At 46.5% G+C, this 22,908-nt stretch overlaps 1 protein-coding gene across 1 annotated transcript in view; it reads left to right on the forward strand.

Moving 5' to 3' along the window:
• The first annotated feature begins 1,480 nt into the window (after positions 1-1,480).
• LOC145343782 (ciliary microtubule associated protein 1A-like) overlaps positions 1,481-22,908 on the forward strand; it is a 30,434-nt gene continuing 9,006 nt past the window's right edge. The window contains exons 1-4 of the mRNA XM_080190114.1: positions 1,481-1,608; positions 13,992-14,195; positions 20,175-20,276; positions 20,509-20,630. Of these exons, the coding sequence (XP_080046240.1) occupies positions 1,500-1,608; positions 13,992-14,195; positions 20,175-20,276; positions 20,509-20,630 (537 nt within the window). The 5' untranslated portion in view covers positions 1,481-1,499. The remainder of the gene's footprint in view (positions 1,609-13,991; positions 14,196-20,174; positions 20,277-20,508; positions 20,631-22,908) is intronic.

The raw sequence follows: 22,908 nt of genomic DNA on the forward strand, positions 1-22,908 counted from the left end.
AGAGTTACAGCCGCCTAGCGGCGCCCATTCGGAGTAATCCCCGGAGTTGTTGCTGTATCCTGGGGTGGAGAGGATTGCTATGGAGATTGTGTACAGTCTCCATGGAGATGGGAAGTTCAAGGCAGAGTTTGTTTGTTGGATTTAATTTGAACTCAGAGATCAGAGAGCCTCCACGGGACGCGGCTCCGAGTTCTGAGCAGCGCCACTATATACCGTCGGTAAGAACATTGTGCGCTGTCTGATCCCCAACCCACTGGCCCTTCCCCAAACCCACCGCCCCTTCCCCAACCCACTGCCTCTCTCCCAGCCCACCGTCCCTTCCCCAACCCATCGCTTCTGCACAATCCCACCGCCTCTCCTCAAACCATTGCCCCTTCCCCAAACCCACCGCCCCTTCCCCAACCCATCGCTTCTCCCCAGTCACACCGCCTTTCCTCAAACCACTGCCCCTTCCCCAAACCCACTGCCCCTTCCCCCAAACCTACTGCCTCTCTCCCCAAACCACTGCCCCTTCCCCAAACCCACCGTCCCTTCCCCAACCCCACTGTCTCTTCCCCACTCCACTGCCCCTTCCCCAACCCCACTGCCCCTTCCCCAACCTCACTGCCCCTTCCCCAACCCCGCTGCCCCTTCCCCAATCCACTGCCTGTCCCCCAAACCCACCACCCCTTCTCCAAACCCACCACCTCTCCCCCAAACCCACCACCTCTCCTCCCAAACCCACCACCTCTCCCCCCAAACCCACCACCTCTCCCCCAAACCCACCACCTCTCCCCCCAAACCCACCACCTTTCCCCCCCGGACCCACCGCCTCTCCCCCCAAACACACCGCCTCTACCCCTAAACCCACCACCTCTCAAACCCACTGCACCTTCCCTTCACCCACTGCACCTTCCCCCAAACCCACCGCCTCACCCCCCAAACCCACCGCCTTTCCCCCCAAACCCACTGCCTCCCCCCCAAACCCACCGCCTCTACCCCTAAACCCACCACCTCTACCCCCAACCCACCACCTCTCTCCAAACCCACTGCACCTTCCCTTCAGCCACTGCGCCTTCCCCTCACCCACCGCCCCTTCCCCCCACCCACCGCCCCTTCCCCCCACCCACTGCCCCTCCCCAACCCACTGCCTCTCCCCCAAAACCCACTGCCTCTCCCCCAAAACCCACTGCCTCTCCCCCCAAACCCACTGCCTCTCCCCCTGACCCACTGCCTCTTCCCCTCTGAACCCACTGCCTCTTCCCCCCGAACCCACTGCCTCTCCCCCCCAAAACCCACTGCCTTCCCCCCAAACCACATTGCTCTTTGCAAACTCAGACCGTTTCTCAAATCTCTAGAATACACATTAATGGACACATATCGCATTGAGGGCATTTTTATTTTCTAACCCGTATTGCTTCCCTTGTATTTTTGCTATGTCCTGTGTGTATCTTGTGGCTTTGTTGAATTACTGATAAATCGTTTCTCTCCTGAAGGCCCTGTCAGTTTAAGCTGCAGCGATGGGTGACGGGGTGTGGGCAGGGAGCTGGAGACCACATCGGCCCAGAGGACCGATAGCAGCTTTATACAGCAGCCCCGGGCCCAAGTATGGACTCCCAGGCTCCACAGGTAGGTGCTGAAACACACAACCTCCACCTGAGAGCTGCTCCAGCCCATGGATCATCCCAACAGCACATTCTCTGCAAGCTGCAGTGCTGTGCCCAGTTTTATTTCAGAAGCTTAGCAACTTAGCAGAGATGGTGATGCAGGCGCTCCAGGAAAAGAAATTCAGACTGGTGCTGGCAGCTAACACTCCCATTCTACAGTTCAGGCGGCACATTGGCACAGTAGTTAACGCTGCTGTCTCACAGCGCCAGGGACTTGAGTTCGATTCTTGGCTTGGATCGCTGTCTGTGCAGAGGCTGCACGTTCTCCCCATGGCTGCTTGGGTTTGCTCCGGGTTTCCTCTCACAGTCCGAAAGACATGCTGGTTAAGTGCATTGTCTATGCTAAATTCTCCCTCAGTGTACCTGAATAGGTGCCGGAGTGTGGCACCTAGGGGATTTCCACAGTAACTTCATTGCAGTGTTAATGTAAGCCTACTTGTGACATGTAAATAAATTGAGAGCTGGGTTGAGGTCCCTAAGAGAGACAAGGAAACAAAAGCAAAGATGAGTTGAGTAGGAAATTAATGTGAGGTTTTTTTTGAGTGGTAATAAATAATCTTACTGCTACATGTATTTATTTAATATATTGTATTGTGTGCCAGTCTGGGACAGCACACAGTAAAGAAGTCACTGAGCTCCTGGCCAGGGTGAAATCAGAGTAGTTCATACCTTCTCTATTGGAAAAGGACTTGCATTTATTGAACTCTGGTTCCAGCCTCAGCAAGTCTCAAAGAGCAATTAGTGTTGGAAGATATTGTGAGATCATATGAGCAGAAGTCAAAATAATGCTCCTTTCCATCCCCCGGCTGCTTCAGCTTCCTCCCACAGGATGTGCACACTAGATGGATTGGCTATGCTAAATTGCTCCTTAGTGTTCAAGGATGTGGTTAAGAGGATTAGTGGATTAAATACCTGCGGGGTTAAGGGTTTAGGGCATATTGGATAGTCGGTGCAGACTCGATGGGCCGAATGGCCTCCTTCTGCACTGTGGGGTTTCTATGACTCTGAAACCTCTCTGCCCCTCTTTCCTAGTTTAAGATGCTCCTACCTCTCATCAAGCTTTTAGCCACCTGTCCCAATATTGCCTCACATGGCTCAGTGTTAAATTTAGTCTGGTTCTAATCCTGTGAAGTTCCCATGCCATTTTATTGCCTTACAGGCGCTATACAAATTGTTTGTTTGTCTTGTTTTGAGTGGTAATGATTGAGGAAAGAACATTGGCCAGGGCACAGGGAGAGCTTCCTGCTCTTTACCTAATCTCCAGAGCAACGGTGAGTTTATTCAGCTTGCACTCCAGCACTCCACTACCAGCCTCACCCTGGTGCTTTGGTGCTGGAACAAGGTTTGTGACTCAGGGATCTCGATGCCAGGCACTGAACCATATTGATTAAATTACAATGAGACTTGTTAACAATGGCCTCCTCTGGATTCCTCAGCGTGCTCTAAGGCCAACTCAATATATAGTTAAACTTCAATTAAGTTCAAGTCATACTGGCTGTGCTATATAAATACTGGGTGGGATTCTCCCCAAAAAAATTCAGAGTGTCGAATTCATGTAAAAACTGGAGTGAAACACGCTGGTTTTTTCAGTGGGATTTTCAAACTGCATCTCCCACACTCTGCACTGCAGAGTGCACTAGCATGACTCACATTGAGAATCAATGGATGAGGCTGTTTCCTGCTGGAGAGACCAGCGCTGAATGGGCCATTGCGCATGCGCTGATCTGTCAGTGCGGAGAGATGAACTACAAGGAAACCAACTATTAAAAGATATTACCTTTTCCTACACTGCCGGCCTCCTGATCGCTGGCCAGCCCCGCGACCCTGCGTTGCTGCCCCAACATCCCTGGCAGGCCGTCCCCCTACCCCCACCCCACACCTGTTGGCCAGTCCTGGTTGCTGGCCTCCATCCCTCAGTCCCTTAGCCCAGCTGCAGAGTGGCAGCGGGACCCCCCCGACCCCATAAGGCCCCACTCCCTTGGCACTGCCCGATGCCCAGTTGCCACTTTGGCTCTTGGGCGGTGCCAGGGAGCCATCTGGCAATGCCTAGCTGGAACCCTCCTTACCACTGACAACCTGGGGGACCTCGATGGTCTCCCTTCACTCCAGCAGGGTCGGGCTGCAGCTCCCTGTTATTGGGGAGCTAATGCAAACCCCGCTGGACTGAACCACTCCTGGTGGGTGGGGGAGTGGGGTTGGGGGGTGGAGATGCTAACAGGCACGGAGATTTCAGTCCTGAGCCTGCTAAATACATGGAAACGATATTAAAATGAGCATTTAAATAAATTATACAGCTCTGTGTGTCAAAATCCTGGAACTTCCACCCTAACAGCACTATGTGTGTACCTCCACCACACAAACGGCAGCGGGTTCGCAAAGAAGGCTCGTCTTCACTTTCTCAAGGGCAATTAGGAATGGGTAATAAATGCAGGTCTAGTAAGCAACACCCACATCCTGTGAAAATATAGTAAAAAATATTTAGTTCCAAGTGACAATTTTCAGTATGAATAATAAACCTCATATTAAACCTCAGCAATAAACATCAGGCGCTCTGGCTCGAATTCCTACAGATTGGTGTGAGGAATAAGGAGTAGAAAGCATGATTGCTTCACTGCATACTCTTCACTCCCTTTAACAATGTTTATTCATCAGTATCTAGACAGATTTTTTTAACCCACAGTGCGGTTTGAACTGTATGGCTCCCACACCCTCAGTCTGATACTGAAAAAGTACTATGACAATGGGCACGGTTAAAATAATGAAAACAGGACAGTGTCTCTCTCTCATTAGTAAAATCATCTTTAATTCCTTCACACAAGTGATTTAGAACAAACTGTTCTTGAAAGAATCCTGGATCCTGCTTCAAAACATCATCTCTACTCTCTCTCCACAGATGCTGTAAAATCTGCCGAGAATTTCCAGCATTTTCTGTTTTTGTTTCTGTTTTTAGGTGTGTTATAAAGATTGTTCAGGATTCTGGGGAGAAACTCTCTTTCTCCTTCAACTCTCTTGTATTTTCTTAAAGTTGGAAGATACAATTTTTTAAATGAGACCCCCTCAGACCCTTATAATACTGCATGCAGAAGATTACAAGAGAGATTTTATTTTACCAATTTACAAATTTATTACAGAACTATTTAATATATAATCGACTTCAAAGTGGATAAATACATCGCAAAAATAAAAACATAGCCTTAGTTCTAAAACAAAATCCAATAAAACTTTAAAAATACAATGCTACAGCTAATTACAATTTAGGAATACCCATCAGTATTCGAAGTAATGTTTTACATGAATCCCCGAGTGAATCAGTTGTCGGGCAATTGGATACAAAAGCGGCCTGCTTTCTGACATCCAGCCCCTCGACAACCGGAGAAACATTGAGGGGGTGCTCATAGTACCTTTCTGCAATATTGCTGATTTTTTTGAAGGGAAACTGGAACAGTTATACCTTTCTAAACCAGATTACACCATTCTTTAGCAGCAAGTGGTGTCCTCTCTTGGATTACGTCCTTCTCTTAGCTGTATCCTTATTATTCACGATCACTTAATTATTAAAATGATTTTATTATCCACGCTGTGAGCCTGATGTATGCTCATCGTGTTCTCAAATATACTCTTAATACCTTTCCTGTTTACCTCCAATTATTTCTATTTTTTACAAGTTTTTTTAAACTTTTGATAGAGGAATAGATTTTTTAAAGTCTTTTTAATTTTCTGAGGTAAATGCTTCTGAAGTGATAAAGAGAGACAACACCTACATAAAAGCTTTGAAGGTTTCTTTAAGAACATAAGAACATAAGAAATAGGAGCAGGAGTAGGCCATCTAGCCCTTCGAGCCTGCCCCACCATTCAATAAGATCATGGCTGATCTGTTGTGGCTCAGTTCCACTTTCCCGCCCTCTCCCCATAACCCTTAATCCCCTCTCTTATCAAGAACCCATCAACCCGCTTCTTAAAAATATTTAGCGAGGCAGCCTCCACCACTTCAACGGGCAGAGAATTCCAGAGATTCACCACCCTTTGAGTGAAGAAGTTCCTCCTCAACTCCGTTCTAAACCGCCTCCCCTTTATCTTGAGGCTGTGCCCCCTAGTCCTACTGTCTTTTTTGAGCGGGAAGAGTCTCTCCACCTCTATCCTATCCATCCCATTCATCATCTTATACGTCTCAATGAGATCTCCCCTCATTCTTCTAAACTCTAACGAGTACAAGCCTAGTTTATTCAGCCTCTCCTCATAGCTCAATCCCCTCAACTCCGGTATCAGCCTAGTAAACCTCCTCTGCACTCCCTCCAGGGCCAAAATATCCTTGCGCAGGTGCGGCGCCCAAAACTGCACACAGTACTCCAGCTGCGGCCTCACCAATGCCCTATACAGCTGCAGCAAGACCTCCCTACTTTTATATTCAATCCCCCTCGCTATGAAGGCCAGCATCCCATTCGCCTTCCTGACCACCTGCTGCACCTGCAAGCTGGGTTTTTGCGACTCATGCACAAGGACCCCGAGGTCCCTCTGCACCGTCGCCTGCTGCAGTTTTTCGCCACGTAAGTAATAGTCCTTCCTACCATTCTTCCTACCAAAGTGGACCACCTCACACTTGCCAACATTAAATTCCATTTGCCATTTCCTGGCCCATTCGCCCAGCCTATCTAGATCCTTCTGCAGACTCTCCACACCCTCCGCACAATTTGCCTTTCCCCCAATCTTGGTGTCATCAGCAAATTTCGACACCCTGCACTCGGTTCCCTCCTCCAGATCATCTATATAAATGGTAAATAGCTGAGGCCCCAGCACCGACCCCTGGGGCACCCCACTAGTCACCAACCGCCAATCCGAATAGCACCCATTGACCCCCACTCTCTGCCTCCTATTTGACAACCAATCCTCTATCCACGCTAACACCCTACCCCCAACTCCATGTCCCCTGACCTTCTGCAATAACCTCTTGTGAGGTACCTTGTCAAACGCCTTCTGAAAATCCAGAAAGACCACATCCACCGGCTCTCCTCTATCCACTGCCCTAGACAAATGTTTTTAGTACATTTCCTTGGAGTAAAGAGAACTTGAAAGGCCCTGATGTTACTTGATGCGTGGTACAGTCATCTTTTTAACACCTGTTGAAATTATAGCTGTCAGTTCGTGCTGCCCACGTTTATGCTTTAAGGCTTTGGTTAAAAAAAAGGCTATACCTGAATATCTGTCCACTTACTCAATTCTGAAGTATAATATCTTAAATACACATGAATTCCAGCTGTTTATTCACTTATTTCCTTCACAATTCCCTGTCTCTATAATGTCGTCCAGTCCAACAACCCTCACAAATCGCTGTACACCTTCAATTTTGGCCTCTTTAGTATCCACACCATTAATTGCTCTACCATTACAGCCTCTCTATCTCTCTCGTCCTTTGACAGTCCTTACAATTTAGTCAAGCTTTTAATCACCCGTCCTAATATCTCCTCATGTGGCTCAGTTTGATAACACTCCCTTTGAGATGGATTGGGACATTTTACTTTGTTAAATGAGCTGTATAAGTGCCAGTTGCTGTGCAAAACGTTTGGGATAATTTAGGAGATGTAATAAACTGGGCTGTGGCATGTTGGGACATAGATCTGCACAGCATTCTTCAAATGTCAAGTTTCCCCCTTTGCTAGAAGGCTCATCAACACATGGGAAACAAGAATGAGATTTACGATCCAAGAGAATGGAAATTGCTGCAAATCCAGTTAACACATAATGAGCAGCACAGTGGTTAGCACTGCTGCTTCACAGCGCCAAGGACCCTTGTTTGATTCCCGGCTTGAGTGACTGTCTGTATGGAGTTTGCACATTCTCCCCATGTCTGCCTGAGTTTCCTCCGGGTGCTCCGATTTCCTTCCACAGTCGGAAAGACTTGCTGGTTAGGTGTGTTGGCCATGCTAAATTCTCCCTCAGTATACCTGAACAGGTACCAGAGTGTGGTGACCAGAGGATTTTCACAATAACTTCATTGCAATATTAATGTAAGCCTACTTTGACTAACAAGAAAAACTTTAACCTGAGATATCACACAATCGATCATGCTTGAACCAAAATCAGCAAATCTCATTCCAACTGTGTGCAGTTTAACAGACTGAATAAGAACCTATTGTTCAAATTTCAAAGAGGGTGGCACAGTGGTTAGCACTCCTGCCTCACAGCACCAGGGACCCAGGTTCAATTCTGGCCTTGGGTCATTGTCTGTGTGGATTTTACACATTCTCCCTGAGTCTGTGTGGGTTTCCTCCAATAGCTGAAAGATGTGCAAGGTTAGGTTGATTGGCCGTGCTAAATTGCCCTTCGTGTCAGGGGGACTAACAGGGTAAATAAATTAAGGGGCTAGGGTTTGGGTGGGTTTGTGGTCGGTGCAGGCTCGATGGGCCAAATGGCGCCCTGTTACATTGTAGGGATTCTATGGATTCTAAGTAAATGGGGTGTGGGCGTTAAAAGAGATATGAAGAGTCAAGGAAAGAATCTCTCCAGGACACACTTAAATAGCTGGCAGTCTGTACCTGAGTGATGACTGCATCTCTGTGTAAAGAGTCACTAATCACCTCCTTTGGGAGCTCACTCAAGATACTGACAAAAGCTCCTATTCAACATGGTGATCACACATCCTTAAGGGACAGATTTATGGATTCGATTGTGATGCAGCAATTGTGTTTATCCCAATTCCCTATTTAAGGCAGTCAACCTCGATCATTGTAGCTGATCCAAAGTAAAATAGAAAACCACTCTTCAACAGATTTGTTATATTTCCCATTTTCTATAGAAGTAATGGGGAGAAACTTTTCTGGGGCAGGCAGCAAGGTTGGTAACCAGAGGTCATAGATTCAGGGTAATTGGCAAAGGCCATGGGGCGATAAGGAGCAATATTTTTACACAGAGGGCTGTTATGATCTGGGATGCACAGCCTGAAAGGGTAGTGGGAACAGATTCAATAGTAACTTTGAAAGCAAAGTTGGTTAAATACTTGAAAAGGAAAAGAAGATACAGCACTATAAGGAAGGAGCAAGAGGAGGGGAGGGTGGTTAGTGGGATTATTTTCAAAGAGAAATAACAGGTCAGATATCCTCCTGCTGTTCTGTATGATTTCATGGGAAGGATCTTTTCATTGAGTAGTCCAAAGATATGTGGGTTAGAACAAAGAACAAAGAACAACACAGCACGGGAAACAGGCCCTTCGGCCCAACGAGCCCGCGCCGCCGTCCCATTGTCTCAGTGACCTATTCATGATTTTAGTCTACGCCTAATGTGCGAGGATCAGGGAGGTCCAATATAGGGACAATTTGTTACCCAATCAATCAGCCTAAAAGCGCATCTTTGGGATGTGGGAGGAAACCGGAGCACCCGGATGAAACCCACGCAACCACGGGGAGAACGCGCAAACTCCCACAGACACAGGCCCAAATCCATGTGTCCACACAGCAACAGAGATAATCTCTGAGCTGTCATGTTGCCCTCGAGATGGTCCAGTTGAAGCACACTAACGACATGAAGCAATAGGCAACTCCCGAAGCAACATCCAAGAGCAGCCCACTACAACCTGCCGCATGCATGCCCCTTGCTGGTCAACAAGGTGGACTTAAATGCCTGTGGAGACAAAAAATTCATTATTAAACAGGCAAAGACTGTAACATCCCTGAGGCAAAAACGGAATCCCAAGCCTACAATGTTTAGTAAGGCCTGCTATATCCCCCTATATGTAGACCGCTCATGTGGCTGTCTAAGTGACTCTTAAACAACCCTAGCGTGCCTGCTTCCACCACCTTACTCAGCAGTGCATTCCACACCCCCACTACCCTTTGCGTGAAAAACTGCCCTCTAATATTTGTCTTATACCTAGCCCCCCTCACCCTAAGCCCGTGACCCCTCGTTCTATCCATTTCTAATAGCGGAAAAAGCTTACCACCATTTACTCTATCTATCCCCTTCATAATCTTATAAACCTCTATTAGATCCCCCCTCAGCCGACGTCTCTCAAGGGAAAACAGCCCAAGTTCGTTCAATCTTTCCTCGTAAGACAGCCCTTCCATACCAGGCAGCATCCTGGTAAATCTCCTCTGCACTCTCTCCAGGATCTCTACATCCTTCCGGTAGTACGGCGACCAGAACTGGACGCAGTACTCCAAGTGAGGCCTAACCAACGTTCTATACAACTGCAACATCAGACTCCTACTCTTATATTCTATACCCCTTCCTATGAAGGCTAACATACCATACGCTTTCCTCATCACATTCTGCACCTGCACCGACACCTTCAGGGACTTGTGCACTTGCACCCCCAGGTCTCTCTGCGTATCTATACTCCGGATAGTTCTACCTTTTATCGTATAACTCCCCTCCACATTATTCCGGCCAAAGTGCATCACCTCGCATTTCTCCGGATTAAATTCCATTTGCCATCTATCTGCCCAATCTACCAGCCTGTCTATGTCATGTTGCATTGCCAGGCACTGCTCCTCAGTACCCGCCAATCCAACCATCTTAGTGTCATCAGCAAATTTGCTGATCACACCACCTACCCCCTCTTCCAAGTCATTAATATATACTACAAATAGAAGAGGTCCTAGTACCGAGCCCTGCGGCACACCACTGGTGACAGACCTCCAATTGGAAAAGGAGCCTTCCACTACTACCCGCTGTCTCCTCCTCCCAAGCCAGTTCTCCACCCATCTACATACCTGGCCTTGTATCCCATGAGCCTTCACCTTTTCTATCAGCCTACTATGAGGGACCTTGTCAAACGCCTTACTGAAATCCATATAGACGACATCAACGGCTTGTCCTTCATCAACCGTTTTTGTCACCTCTTCAAAAAATTCCACTAGATTCGTAAGGCACGACCTCCCTGTAACGAAGCCATGCTGCGTATCCCTGATCAGATTGCAGCGCTCCAGATGTTCATACATCCTATCCTTGAGGATCCTCTCCATTAGCTTGCCTATAACTGAAGTCAAGCTCACCGGCCTATAATTCCCTGGGTTATCCCTCTGACCCTTTTTAAACAACGGTACTACATTTGCAATCCGCCAATCCTCTGGGACCTCACCTGTGTCCAAAGAAGAGACAAAGATTTGCGTCAGAGGCCCAGCAATTTCATCCCTCACCTCCCTTAGCAGCCTGGGATAGATGCCATCAGGCCCCGGAGATTTATCCGTCTTTATACTGTCTAAAAGTCCCGACACCTCTTCCCTCGTGATGACTATTTCCCTCAACGGATCCTCAAACTCCTCAAGCACAGCACCAGACATCAGGCCCCTCTCCTGTGTGAATACCAACGCAAAGTATTCATTCAAGATCTCCCCCATTCCCCCAGGCTCCAAGCATAGTTCCCCTCCTCTGTCCCTGAGAGGACCAATCTTCCCTCTAACCATCCTTTTAGGTTGATTGGCCATGCTAAATTGACCCTAGTGTTGGGGATTAACAGGAGGAATGGGGCCTGGGTGGGATTCTGGTCAGTGCAGACTCGATGGGCCAAATGGCCTCCTTCTGCACTGTAGGGATTCTATGATTCTATGAGAGGATGTCTCAGTGATGAGGTCAAATCCATGCAGTTGCATGGGTGGGTGGCAGGACATATTCGGGCATTTTCCAGTGACAGCTAATTAATGTTTGGCAGCAGGGGAGCTGGTCAGTAACAGCTGGCGGGCAGAGTAAGTTCCAGCATGTCAGAGGAAGGTGGCATATTTAAAGTACAGTCGGCAGCCTTCATACAGGCTGCACATATAGATTGCATCGGAGGGGACACAGAACAAGGGAGGTTGAGCCAGGATGGCTAGAGTCAGAGGAAGGGTGACTCCAAAGTTTCATTATGTCCCCCTTTTGCAGGGGACAAGGGAATGGAGAAAGACGCTGTTCCCAGTGGGTATAATGAGGAAGGCAATAAGCCTTAGGAAGAAGGCATGGCTGAAGAAGGCTAAAAAAGTCAGCTGTCATGCTACTTAAACTTAATCTCAGTGACAGGGCTTCCCATCACTTTGGAAAATCCTGCCCATTGAGCATCGTGAGGAATAGGAACAGCATCGGATGGAGAGTATGGTTATTAGTTAAACAATGGAGGAAACGGAGGATACAGTTACTAATATCAAAGATCAAAAGGATTGATGGTAAAAATTCTAAATGTTTTCCTCTTTTTATTTACTTCTGTCTCGTGTTAAACTATTACATTGTGAATATAGCATCACTCTTCTGAGTTTGTCTCTCTTTTCACTTATCATTGTCACTTTTTGTTACGTGAGACTCCTATTACTCTGTTTCAAGGATAAATACACCATGTTTTGAGTCACCAATGTTCAAATCAGATAAAGTAAGAAGTCTCACAACACCAGGTTAAAGTCCAACAGGTTTACTTGGTATCACAAGCTTTGGGAGCACTGCTCCTTCATCAGGTGAGTGGGACTTCTTACTGTGCCCACCCCAGTCCAACACCAGCTTCTCCACATCATGGCAACTCAAATAAAGATTGACCTGGAATCGGATATCAGTGATATAGTCACATCTCCTGGAATGTGACAAACTTTGCTGCAAAATACTCATTCAACTCTTAAACATTGATCTGGAGATTAGCTGAACCAAAAAAAACACAAAATTCACTCTTAAAAATTCTGATGTTAACATGTTGTTATGAGCATTTAACACCTCCTATTTATTTGAAAGGAGGTCATGTGGTGGAGTTGGTTGTGCTCCTATCTCTCAGCTAAAAGCTCCAGGTTCAAATCCCACTCATGGACTTGATGGCCAAGGAAATGGGGACAGCACGGTGGTACAGTGGTTAGCACTGGTGCCTCACAGTGCCAGGGATCCACGTTCAATTCCCGGCTTGGGTCACTGTCCCCGGGTCTGCGTGCTCCCCGTCTCCTCCAGGTGCTCCACAGTCTGAAAGACGTGTTGGTTAGGTGCATTGACCTGAACAGGTGCTGGAGTGTGGCGACTGGGGGAATTTCATAGTAACTTAATTGCAGTGTTAATATAAGCATTACTTGTGTCGAATAAATAAACTTTAACTTAAAAATGTGTTTATAACATGGCCAAACCAGTATTAATTTGTATCAACCAACACAGGGCAGATGGTAAAAGTGGGAAAATTCTTGATCAGACATGTGATGGAAAGAAAATTGGAGACTCTATCATCACTAAGGAAAACTCCAGCTACAATGTGCATGTAGCTGCAGTGACTTGGACCTCTTGAGGGGCTGGATGGCTGAAATGAATCAGATTGGTGCAACAGCACAGGGTTCAAACCCTGTTCTGATTGGTGTGAATTTTGAAGAATCCTACTTTGGACACCATGAAGTCATCTGGTTAACAGCAAGTGTTTATTAACAATTCATAATTGTGTACACATGTACAGTAGAAGGTACAGATATGGAGCTGAGACTTAACCCAACTGCATCCATCTCCAGGCTGACCCTGTCTCTCGGTTAGGTGTCTTTCATCATTGTGTGGGCAGTACTGTACTTCGTCCCACATTAACCCTTCATGTATCAGACCCCTCTACTACAGATTTGGAACCAACATCTTTGCTCTACCAATGGTGGACGTAGTGATGTGCCTTCAGGCAGAGGATTGAAGAAGATGACTTCATCTGGACAACACATATTATGATTATGTGCAAGAGTGGAATGGGGATGATAGTAAATCAACATCCCCGTTATATGTCTCCATTTTTATTACTTTTGATTTCAATGGAAATAAAACCTAACTGATTGCAAATGTTAATGTACTCAGGGTATAAATCCACTATGGTACTGTAAAGGTTAAGTGATCCATTGATCCACTAGGTGCATAGTGCTGTGAAACAACCAGTTAGCAGATAGAGCAGAATGACAATTGAGAAGTGGATCAGATACGCCACAGTAAAGTTTATTTATTAGCGTCATAACTAGGCTTACATTCACATTGCAGTGAAGTTACTGTGAAAATCCCCCAGTCGCCACACCACGGCACCTGTTTGGATACACTAAGGGAGAATTTGGCATGACCAATTCACTGAACCTGCACATCTTTGGACTGTGGGAGATCTGAAAACTCCACACAGACAGTGATTCAAGCTGGGAATCGAACCTGGCTCCCTGGCATTGTGAGGCAGCAGTGCTAACCACTGTGCTACCATGCCACCCAGCAACCAGCTTGTTCACTGTATCATTAAAACCCTTTTTTTTCTACCTCCATGTTCTTCATTCTGCCTCCCTCTACCCCTTCACTGCACCTTTCCTCCACTCTTCCCATTCATTCTGCCTCACTGTCTCTTCACTCTTCACCCTTCACTTTGTCTCTCTATTCCCAGCAATCAGTCTCTGATATTACTGATACTTATTTGTCCAGGTTTTATTCAGCATGATGCAACCAAGTACAAGTCTCCAGCATACAGCTTTGGAGTGACACATGCCAGATTCACAATGGACAGCTCACCAGGTCCAGCCTACCTCATCCCGTCATTGCTCACCAGGAGAGGCAAAGATGGGACACCAGCCTACTCCCTCTACGGCAGACCGAAGGACCTCAATTCATTCCAGACCCCGGGTCCAGGTAATCAAGAGTGAAGTATGAATATGATCATGTTGCAAGATTTTAAAAATCTTGAAAATAATTGATTGTGCAGAGTGAATGAGAAGGCCAGGGTGAGCAGAACGTGATTCAGAGGCCGCGATTCTCCCAAAAGCACTGAATTGGCAGGAAAACTGTTCTAGATCCTGACTGTTTCCTCAGTTCAGCTTCTCACCTGAATCTCCGCACTCTGTGCACTGCAAAGGTCCCAGTCGTGAATATCATTAAAAACCCAGGGGGATGGGGTTTATTTGCGCCGGAGTTGGACAGTCTTGGAACTCTGCACATGCACAGTGGTCCCGATCTGTCAGACTCACCATTTGCTGGCCAGCCCTCGTGCTGCCCCTCCAGTCCCCCAAAGGCCCGATCGCGGCCGCCACAACAATTCTCAGGCCAGCCCTGACCCCACCCATTCCGGAGGCCCCCATGCACAGCCCACCTCTCCTAGCAGTGGTGATCCATCCACCCCACTCACCCTGGCATACTCCACCCCCGCTCCCCCCACTGACCTCCCCCTGGGTCAGACCCCACCCCCAAGAAGGCAGCACCCACAGCCCCCCAGCAGACCACCGCCCCAGTTCGCCCCGATCACTGCCCTCCCTCGAACTCAGACCAATTCTGTCTGCAGAGTGGCAATGGGACACCCCACCCCCACCAATTGCCCCAGGCCATGTCCACAATAGGCCCCACGTCCTTGGCACTGCCCAATACCCAATGCCAAGGTGTCCCCTGGGCATGGGCACTTTGCCCCTTGGGCAGTGCCAGGGAGTACAGGCTGGCACTGCCAGAGTGCCTATGCCCAGGGGATATCCCATGGGGGGCCCCTGATTGCCCCCCTTTCAATCTGGCGGAATCTCCCGCTGGTTTCCCAAATGTGGGGAGCCACTCTAAACCCCGTTGGAATGAAGTACACCTGGCGGGGTGGGAAGTTCGATCGGGACCTGAAAGTGCCCGATAATGACCTGCAAAACATATTTAAGATACATTTTAAAAAGATTCAAGCTACTTACCTGCCTTCCTGCCGGTTATGGTGTGGAGATACCTGTGTTGGACTGGGGTAAACACAGTAAGAAGTCTCACAACATCAGGTTAAAGTCCAACAGGTTTATTTGGTAGCAAAAGCCACAAGCTTTCGGAATGCTGCTCCTTCGTCAGGTGAGTGGGAGATCTGTTCACAAATAGGGCATATAAAGGCACAAACTCAATTTACAGGATAATGCTTGGAATGCAAGTCTTTACAGCTAATCAGGTCTTAAAGGTACAGACAATGTGAGTGGGACAGAGCATTAAGCACAGGTTAAAGAGATGTGTATTGTCTCCAGACAGGACAGTTAGTGAGATTTTGCAAATCCAAGCAAGTCATGGGGGTTACAGATAGAATGACATGAACCCAAGATCCCCATTGAGGCCATCCTCATGTGTGCGGAACTTGACTATCAATCTCTGCTCAGCGATTCTGCACTGTCATGTGTCGTGAAGGCCGCCTTGGAACACGCTTACCCAAAGATCAGAGGCTGAATGCCTATGCTCCCCAACAAGAAGAGAACAGTCTTGCCTGGTGCTGTCAAGTGGTGTTCATTTATCTGTTGTCATAGCTTCTGCATGATTTCCCCAATGTACCATGCCTCGGGGCATCCTTTCCCGCAGCGTATCAGGTATATAACGTTGGCTGAGTTGCAAGAGTATGTACCATGTACCTGGTGGACGGTATTCTCACGTGAGATGATGGCATCCTCGTTGATGAACTGGCATGTCATGCAGAGGTTGCTGTGGCAGGGTTGTGTGGTGTCATGGTCACTGTTCTCCTGAAGGCTGGGTAGTTTGCTGCGGACAATGGTGTTTGAGGTTGTGCGGTTGTTTGAAGGTATGAAGCAGGGGTGTGGGGATAGCCTTGGCGAGATGTTCGTTTTCATCAATGACATGTTGGAGGCTCCAGAGATGTCGTAGCTTCTCCGTTTCGGAGAAGAACTAGACAACAAAGGGTACTCTGTCCACCATGTCCCATGGTTGTCTTCAGAGGAGGTCAGTGCAGCTTTTCACTGTGGCACGTTGGAACTGTCAATCAATGAGTCAAATGCCATATCCTGTTCTTATGAGGGCATCTTTCAGCGCCTGGAGGGGGCTGTTGCAATCCTCCTCATCTGAGCAGATCCTGTGTATACAGAGGGCTTGTCCATAGGGGATGGCTTCTTTAATGTGTTTAGGGTGGAAGCTGGAGAAGTGGAGCATCGTGAGGTTATCCGTGGGCTTGTGGTACAGTGAGGTGCTGAGGTAACCATCTTTAGTGGAGATGCGTGTGTCCAAGAATGCAACCGATTCCGGAGAGTAGTCCGTGGTGAGTCTGATGGTGGGATGGAATTTGTTGATGTCATCATATAGTTGTTTCAGTGATAATTCACCATGAGTCCAAAGGAAGAAAATGTCATCTATCGTTAGAAAGAAGGCGGCTGCGAGGGGACCTTATTGAAACATATAAGATGATTAGAGGTTTGGATAGGGTGGATAGTGATAGCCTTTTTCCTCAGATGGAGAAAGCTAGCATGAGGGGGCATAGCTTTAAATTAAGGGGTGGTAGTTATAGGACGGATGTCAGGGGTAGGTTCTTTACCCAGAGGGTGGTGAGGGATTGGAATGCCCTGCCTGCTGCAGTTGTAAATGCGCCTAGTTTGGGGGCGTTTAAGAGATCCGTGGATAGGTTTATGGATGGAAAGGGTTTGGTTTAGGTTAGAGGGTCATTGTTTTTTAACTGGTCGGCGCAACATCGTGGGCCGAAGGGCCTGTTCTGCGCTGTAATGTTCTATGTTCTATCTATCTATCAAATGTACTTGGTGTATAATATCGGTTGAAGGTCCTGTGCGGTGAAGTCATGTTCAAACCTGTGCATGAAGATGTTGGCATATTGAGTTTCGAATTTAGTCCCCATGGTTGTTTCATGTGCCTGGATGAAGAACTGGTTGTTGAAGTGAAGACATTGTGGTCCAGAATGAAGCGGATGAGTTGTAAAATTGCATCTGGAGATTGGCAGTTGTCGGCTTTGAGTACTGAGGCAGTTGCAGCAACGTCATCATCGTGGGGGATGCTGGTGTAGAGTGCCAAGGCATCCATTGTGACGAGGAGTCCTCCTGGTTCAACTGCTCCATGTATGCTGAGTTTCTGAAGAAAGTCTGTAGTGTCGCGACAAAAGCTGGAGGTTCTTTGTACAATAGGTTTCACGATGCCCTTGACGCAGCTGGAGAAATTCTTGCACAGGGTCCTATTGCCCAATATGATGGGATGGCCAGGCGTATTTGTCTTGTGTATCTTCGGGAGGTATGTCAACACCAAATTCATCAGGTGCACTCACAAGACAGCCCCAAACATCACCCAAGCACAACGCAATGCCATCCACGCTCACAACATTATCATCAAACTAGCAGACAAAGGAGGGGCCATCGTCATACTGAACAGAATGGATTACTGCAAAGAAATGTACCAACAACTGAACAACAAGGAACACTACGGACAGTTAGCCGTAGATCCAACCAAAGAACACACCCGTCAACTCAACACTCAAGACCTTTGATCTGGACCTTCAGAGCATCCTCCGTGCTCTCATCCCACGTACTCCTCACTTTGGAGATCTCTACTGCCTCCCAAAGATACACAAGACATCCCCTATGGACAAATCCTCTGTATACACAGGATCTGCTCAGATGAAGAGGATCGCAACAGACATTTCCAGACGCTGAAAGATGCCCTCATAAGAACAGGATATGGCACTCGACTCATTGATCGACAGTTCCAATGTACCACAGCGAAAAACCACACCGACCTCCTCAGAAAACAACCACAGGACACGGTGGACAGAGTACCCTTCGTTGTCCAGTACTTCTCCAGAACGGAGAAGCTATGACATCTCCTCTGGAACCTTCAACGTCATTGATGAAAAAGAACATCTCGCCAAGGCTTTCCCCACACCCCACTTCTTGCCTTCAAACAACCGCACAACCTCAAACAGACCACTGTCCACAGCAAACTACCCAGCCTTCAGGAGAACAGTGACCACGACACCACACAACCCTGCCACAGCAACCTCTGCAAGACGTGCCGGATCATAGACACAGATGCCATCATCTCACGTGAGAACACCATCCACCAGGTACACGGTACATACTCTTACAACTCGGTCAATGTTATCTACCTGATACGCTGCAGAAAAGGATGTCCCAAGGCATAGTACATTGCGAAGACCATGAGATGCTATGACAACGGATGAATGAACACCGCTCGACAATCACCAGGCAAGACTGTTCTCTTCCTCAGCAATCATGGGCATTTGGCCTCTGATCTTCAGGTAAGCGTTCTCCAAGGCAGCCTTCATGACACAACAGCACAGAGGCGCAGGGCAGAGACTGATAGCCAAATTCCGCACACATGAGGACAGCCTCAACTGGGATCTTGGGTTCATGTCATACTATCTGTAACCCTCACGACTTGCCTGGACTTGCAAAATCTCACTAACTGTCCTGTCTGGAGACAATACACATCTCTTTAACCTGTGCTTAATGCTCTCTCCACTCACATTGTCTGTATCTTTAATATTTGATTAGCTGTAAAGACTCACATTCCAATCATTATGCTGTAAATTGAGTTTGTCTCTTTATACCCCTGTTTGTGAACAGATTTCCCACTCACTTGACGAAGGAGCAGTTATCGAAAGCTAGTGGTGTTTGCTACCAAATAAGAACATAAGAAATAGGAGCAGGAGTAGGCCATCTGGCCCTTCGAGCCTGCCCCGCCATTCAATAAGATCATGGCTGATCTGTCGTGGCTCAAATAAACCTGTTGGACTTTAACTTGGTGTTGTGAGACTTCTTACTGTTTCCCGCCGGTTTCCATCATGGTCTGACCGGCGACTGTTCACCAGCTCTGGGAGATGTGCAATGCATTCCTGTTGCGTGCGCAAATCCCGGTACATCCAGGGCATCTCCCACCACGACCCACCAGAAAAGTTGCAACTCGTGATGGGAGAATTGCGGCCAGAGTTTCCAGTCCGCTAAAAATGCTGAATGTTATAATGTTTAATTTTAAGTGCTCTTATATTTCATAACTAATGCATTTTTAACATAACAAAGGAAAAACAATGTTTTATTTCAATATAAAACCAAGTGGCACACATCTCCAAAATGTATTGCAGTAAATCACATTCCAGTATATAACTCATCTTTCTCACACACATTGTAACCCATCCAACTTCCCATCCAAGGTGATGGCCTAGTGGTATTATCGTTAGACTATTAATCCAGAAACTCAGCTAATGTTCTCGGGACCCAGGTTCAAATCCCGCCACGGCAGATGGTGGAATTTGGATATGATAAAAACTATCTGGAATTACTGATGACCATTAAACCATTGTCGGGAAAAACCCAACTGCTTCACTAATGCCCTTTAGAGAAAGAACTCTGCCGTCCTTACCTGATCTGGCTTACATATGACTCCAGAGTCACAGCAATGCGGTCGACTCTCAGCTGCCCTCTGAAATGGCCTAGCAAGCCACTCAAGGGTGACTAGGGATGGGCAATAAATGCTGGCCAGCCAGTGCCACCCATTTCCCATGAATGAATAAATGACTCGCACATAATATCCTACCCAACTCTCCATCCTTTCAACACACACACTCTTAATACATCCAATACCCCCCTCTTTCACAGACTTTACCCTATCTGATTCCCTCGTATTATAATACTGACGTTGGGTCTGACTCCAACTGTATTAATGGAATCATAATTCATTTGTGGAGAGGCACAAACAGTGCTGCACGTTACTAAGGCGTGTGCCCTCTACAGACTAAGTGGCAGGCTAATCCCTTTAAACTCAGCAAATGAGCTTTGCTTCAGGAATTTGCATTGGCTAAATAATAAATAATAATGGAATTATATTTTTGGCAGGTGTTGAATGTTGTTATGTCTGGTGTCTGTACAGGTACATATTCTCCGGAGAAGGCTGGGAAATCAGCCTTCAATGCATCTCCTTCATTTTCCATTGCCGGGAGGACAAAAGGTTTCAGGACTGACCAGTCACCAGGTGCAATCACTTTATTTGTCTTGTTCGCCATTAACAGGACCTAGTCATTTAGTAGTGTAGATTCTCACAGGAATAACATCTCTGTCTGCATATAATTGCTATGGAAACAGATTAATTTGCTAACAACTTTTGTTAGATTTTATCATTATGTCACAGCAGAATTTCTTATTTATATAAATTCTTCTCTAAAGCAAATCCGAATGAACAGGGTCTTGATTGTTTCTTGTTCCAGGTCCAGCGGCCTACCTGCTGCCTTCCGTACTAGGCCCAAACATTGTTAACAAATCCTCGTCCGCCAATTTCTCACTCAGTGGACGAAATAAAGTTGGCAGTTTCCATGAGGATTTCCAGAAGGTAACATCTGCCTACATCTGGTACCAAACAGCACTTTTGCCTCAGTAATGTGTTACTATTGGAGTGTGTCTTGGTCTGCCAGCAGCAATCTCAGTTCTATAGGTCCCAAAGAAACTTGTAGTAGCACAGACCCACTCAGGGTTTGGGGATCACAAAGCTCCCAACTAAATAAGTTCACACACATAAAAACCAAATGGTTCCCCCTATGTTATCTGAATACAAGTTTAGCGAGATATGAGGCAAAGACATGTATATGGAGTTAGGATATAGATCAGTCATGATCACATTGATGACAGGCTTGATGGGCCAATTGGCCTCTTCCAGTTCATATGTTCTCAGGATGTGATTATCGCTGGCAAGGCACTGCCCATCCCTTATTGCTCCTAAAGTGGTGGGAAACCACCTTCTTGAGCCACTGCAGTGCATGTGATGTAGGTACATCCACAGTGCTGTTAGGAAGGGACTTCTAGGATATTTAGCCATCAACAGTGAAAAAACAGTGAAATAATTTCAGATCAGGATGGCATGTGGCTTGGAGGTGATGGTGTTGCCATCACATCACAACGCACAGTTCAATCATGAAATGATGTCACAAGGTCCTGCCCTGAACCAGTCTCTAACTGGTTGACTTGGAGCCTGGACCATAGATAAGCACTGGACAGCATATATGAAAACTAAAAAGTGATTGTTGCACACTGTGGATAAGGTTTTGGCATCACATAATGTATATTGTCTCATTATGTGATGGGCCACAGGTTCTATACTACTGCCTCAACACATGGTAAAATTCCTGGCGTCCTTCTCTACGGATAATGAAGCAAGCCAACCCAACAAGTACAGGTCTCAGTATTCCATCCCAAGGTCATCATTCAGTCCTTTCCAGGACACTGCTGAAAAAGTAAGGGAAGAGAAAAACTGACACAGAACAGGTAGCTGACAGCATTGAGCCATGGCTGTTATCTTACAGTTAACCTACTTAAGGCTATGAGGACTTCTTTAAGACTACCAAATTGTATCCACCTCTCCACAACAGTAATGTGCAATGAGATACGATTAATGACCTCATAAAAAATAATTTGCTTGGTAAGAGTGATCATAACATTATGGAATTTCCCATTCAGTTCTGGGGGTGAGAAATTTTGGTCTGAAACTAGTATCTTAAACTTCAGTTAGGTCAATTACAGGACAGAATTAGCTGAAGTGGAATGACAAAAACAGGTTAAAAAATAGGCCGATTGAGAAGCAATGGCAGATATTTAATGAGGTATTCGATAAGTCTCAGCAAAAATCTGTATTCCTTTGAGAAAGAAAGTTGCTACAAGAATGCACCATCCATGACTTAAGCATGGTATCAAATTGAAAAGATGTGTAATGCTGCAAAAATTATTGGTCGACCAGAAGATTGGGAACATTTTTGAAACCAGCAGAGGATAATTTAAAAAAAAGGCAGAAATTGGACTGAAAGAGATAACCAACAACAAATATAAAGACAGACAGTGAAAGCTTCTGTAAGTACATAGGAAGGAAGAGAGTTGATAAAGTAACCCTTAGGGGTGAGACTGCTGAATTCATAATGGGGAAACAAAAAATGGCAGAGACGTTGAACAACTATTTTAGCATTGTCTGCACCATCACTAACAAGAATTCACTTTCCAAAATTCTGGATGGACGAGTGGAGATTGTGCTCTGCTTCAGTCCAGACAACACAGTTCTGTTGTGTGCTATGAGAGTGGTGGATTGTCTACCACTTCTCTTGGGGAGACAGCTTTCTTTCTGAAAAGCATGAGTGCTACCCAGACAGCTACAACTGGCACCTTAAAAGACATCAGTTTTTGAATTAATTATTGAATTTTATCATTGATCCATTCTACAAAGATGTGGAATTTCATCTCAATTAAGACAATATGGGGGTCTAAAACAAGAGGGCATAGGTTTAAGGTGAGAGGGGTACGAAAGGGTACAGAGGAGCAATTTTTTCACACAGAGGGTGGTGTGTATCTGGAACGAGCTGCCAAAGACAGTAGTAGAGGCGGATATAATTTTGTCTTTTAAAAAGGATTTAGATAGTTTCATGGATAAGATGGGTATTGAGGGATGTGGTCAAATGTGGGCAGCATGGACAAATTGGGTCGAAGGCCCTGTTTCTATACTGTAAACCTCTATAACATTATTTTAAATGTATTTGAAAGTTGAATCGAGCATTGCTGGCAACATCAGCATTTATTGCCCATCCCTCACTGTCCCAGAGATAGAGGCAGTGAGCCACCTTCTTGAACAA

This window comes from Carcharhinus amblyrhynchos, chromosome 6 (genome assembly GCF_965287045.1).
Source record: "Carcharhinus amblyrhynchos chromosome 6, sCarAmb.v2.hapA, whole genome shotgun sequence".
NCBI lineage: Eukaryota > Metazoa > Chordata > Chondrichthyes > Carcharhiniformes > Carcharhinidae > Carcharhinus > Carcharhinus amblyrhynchos.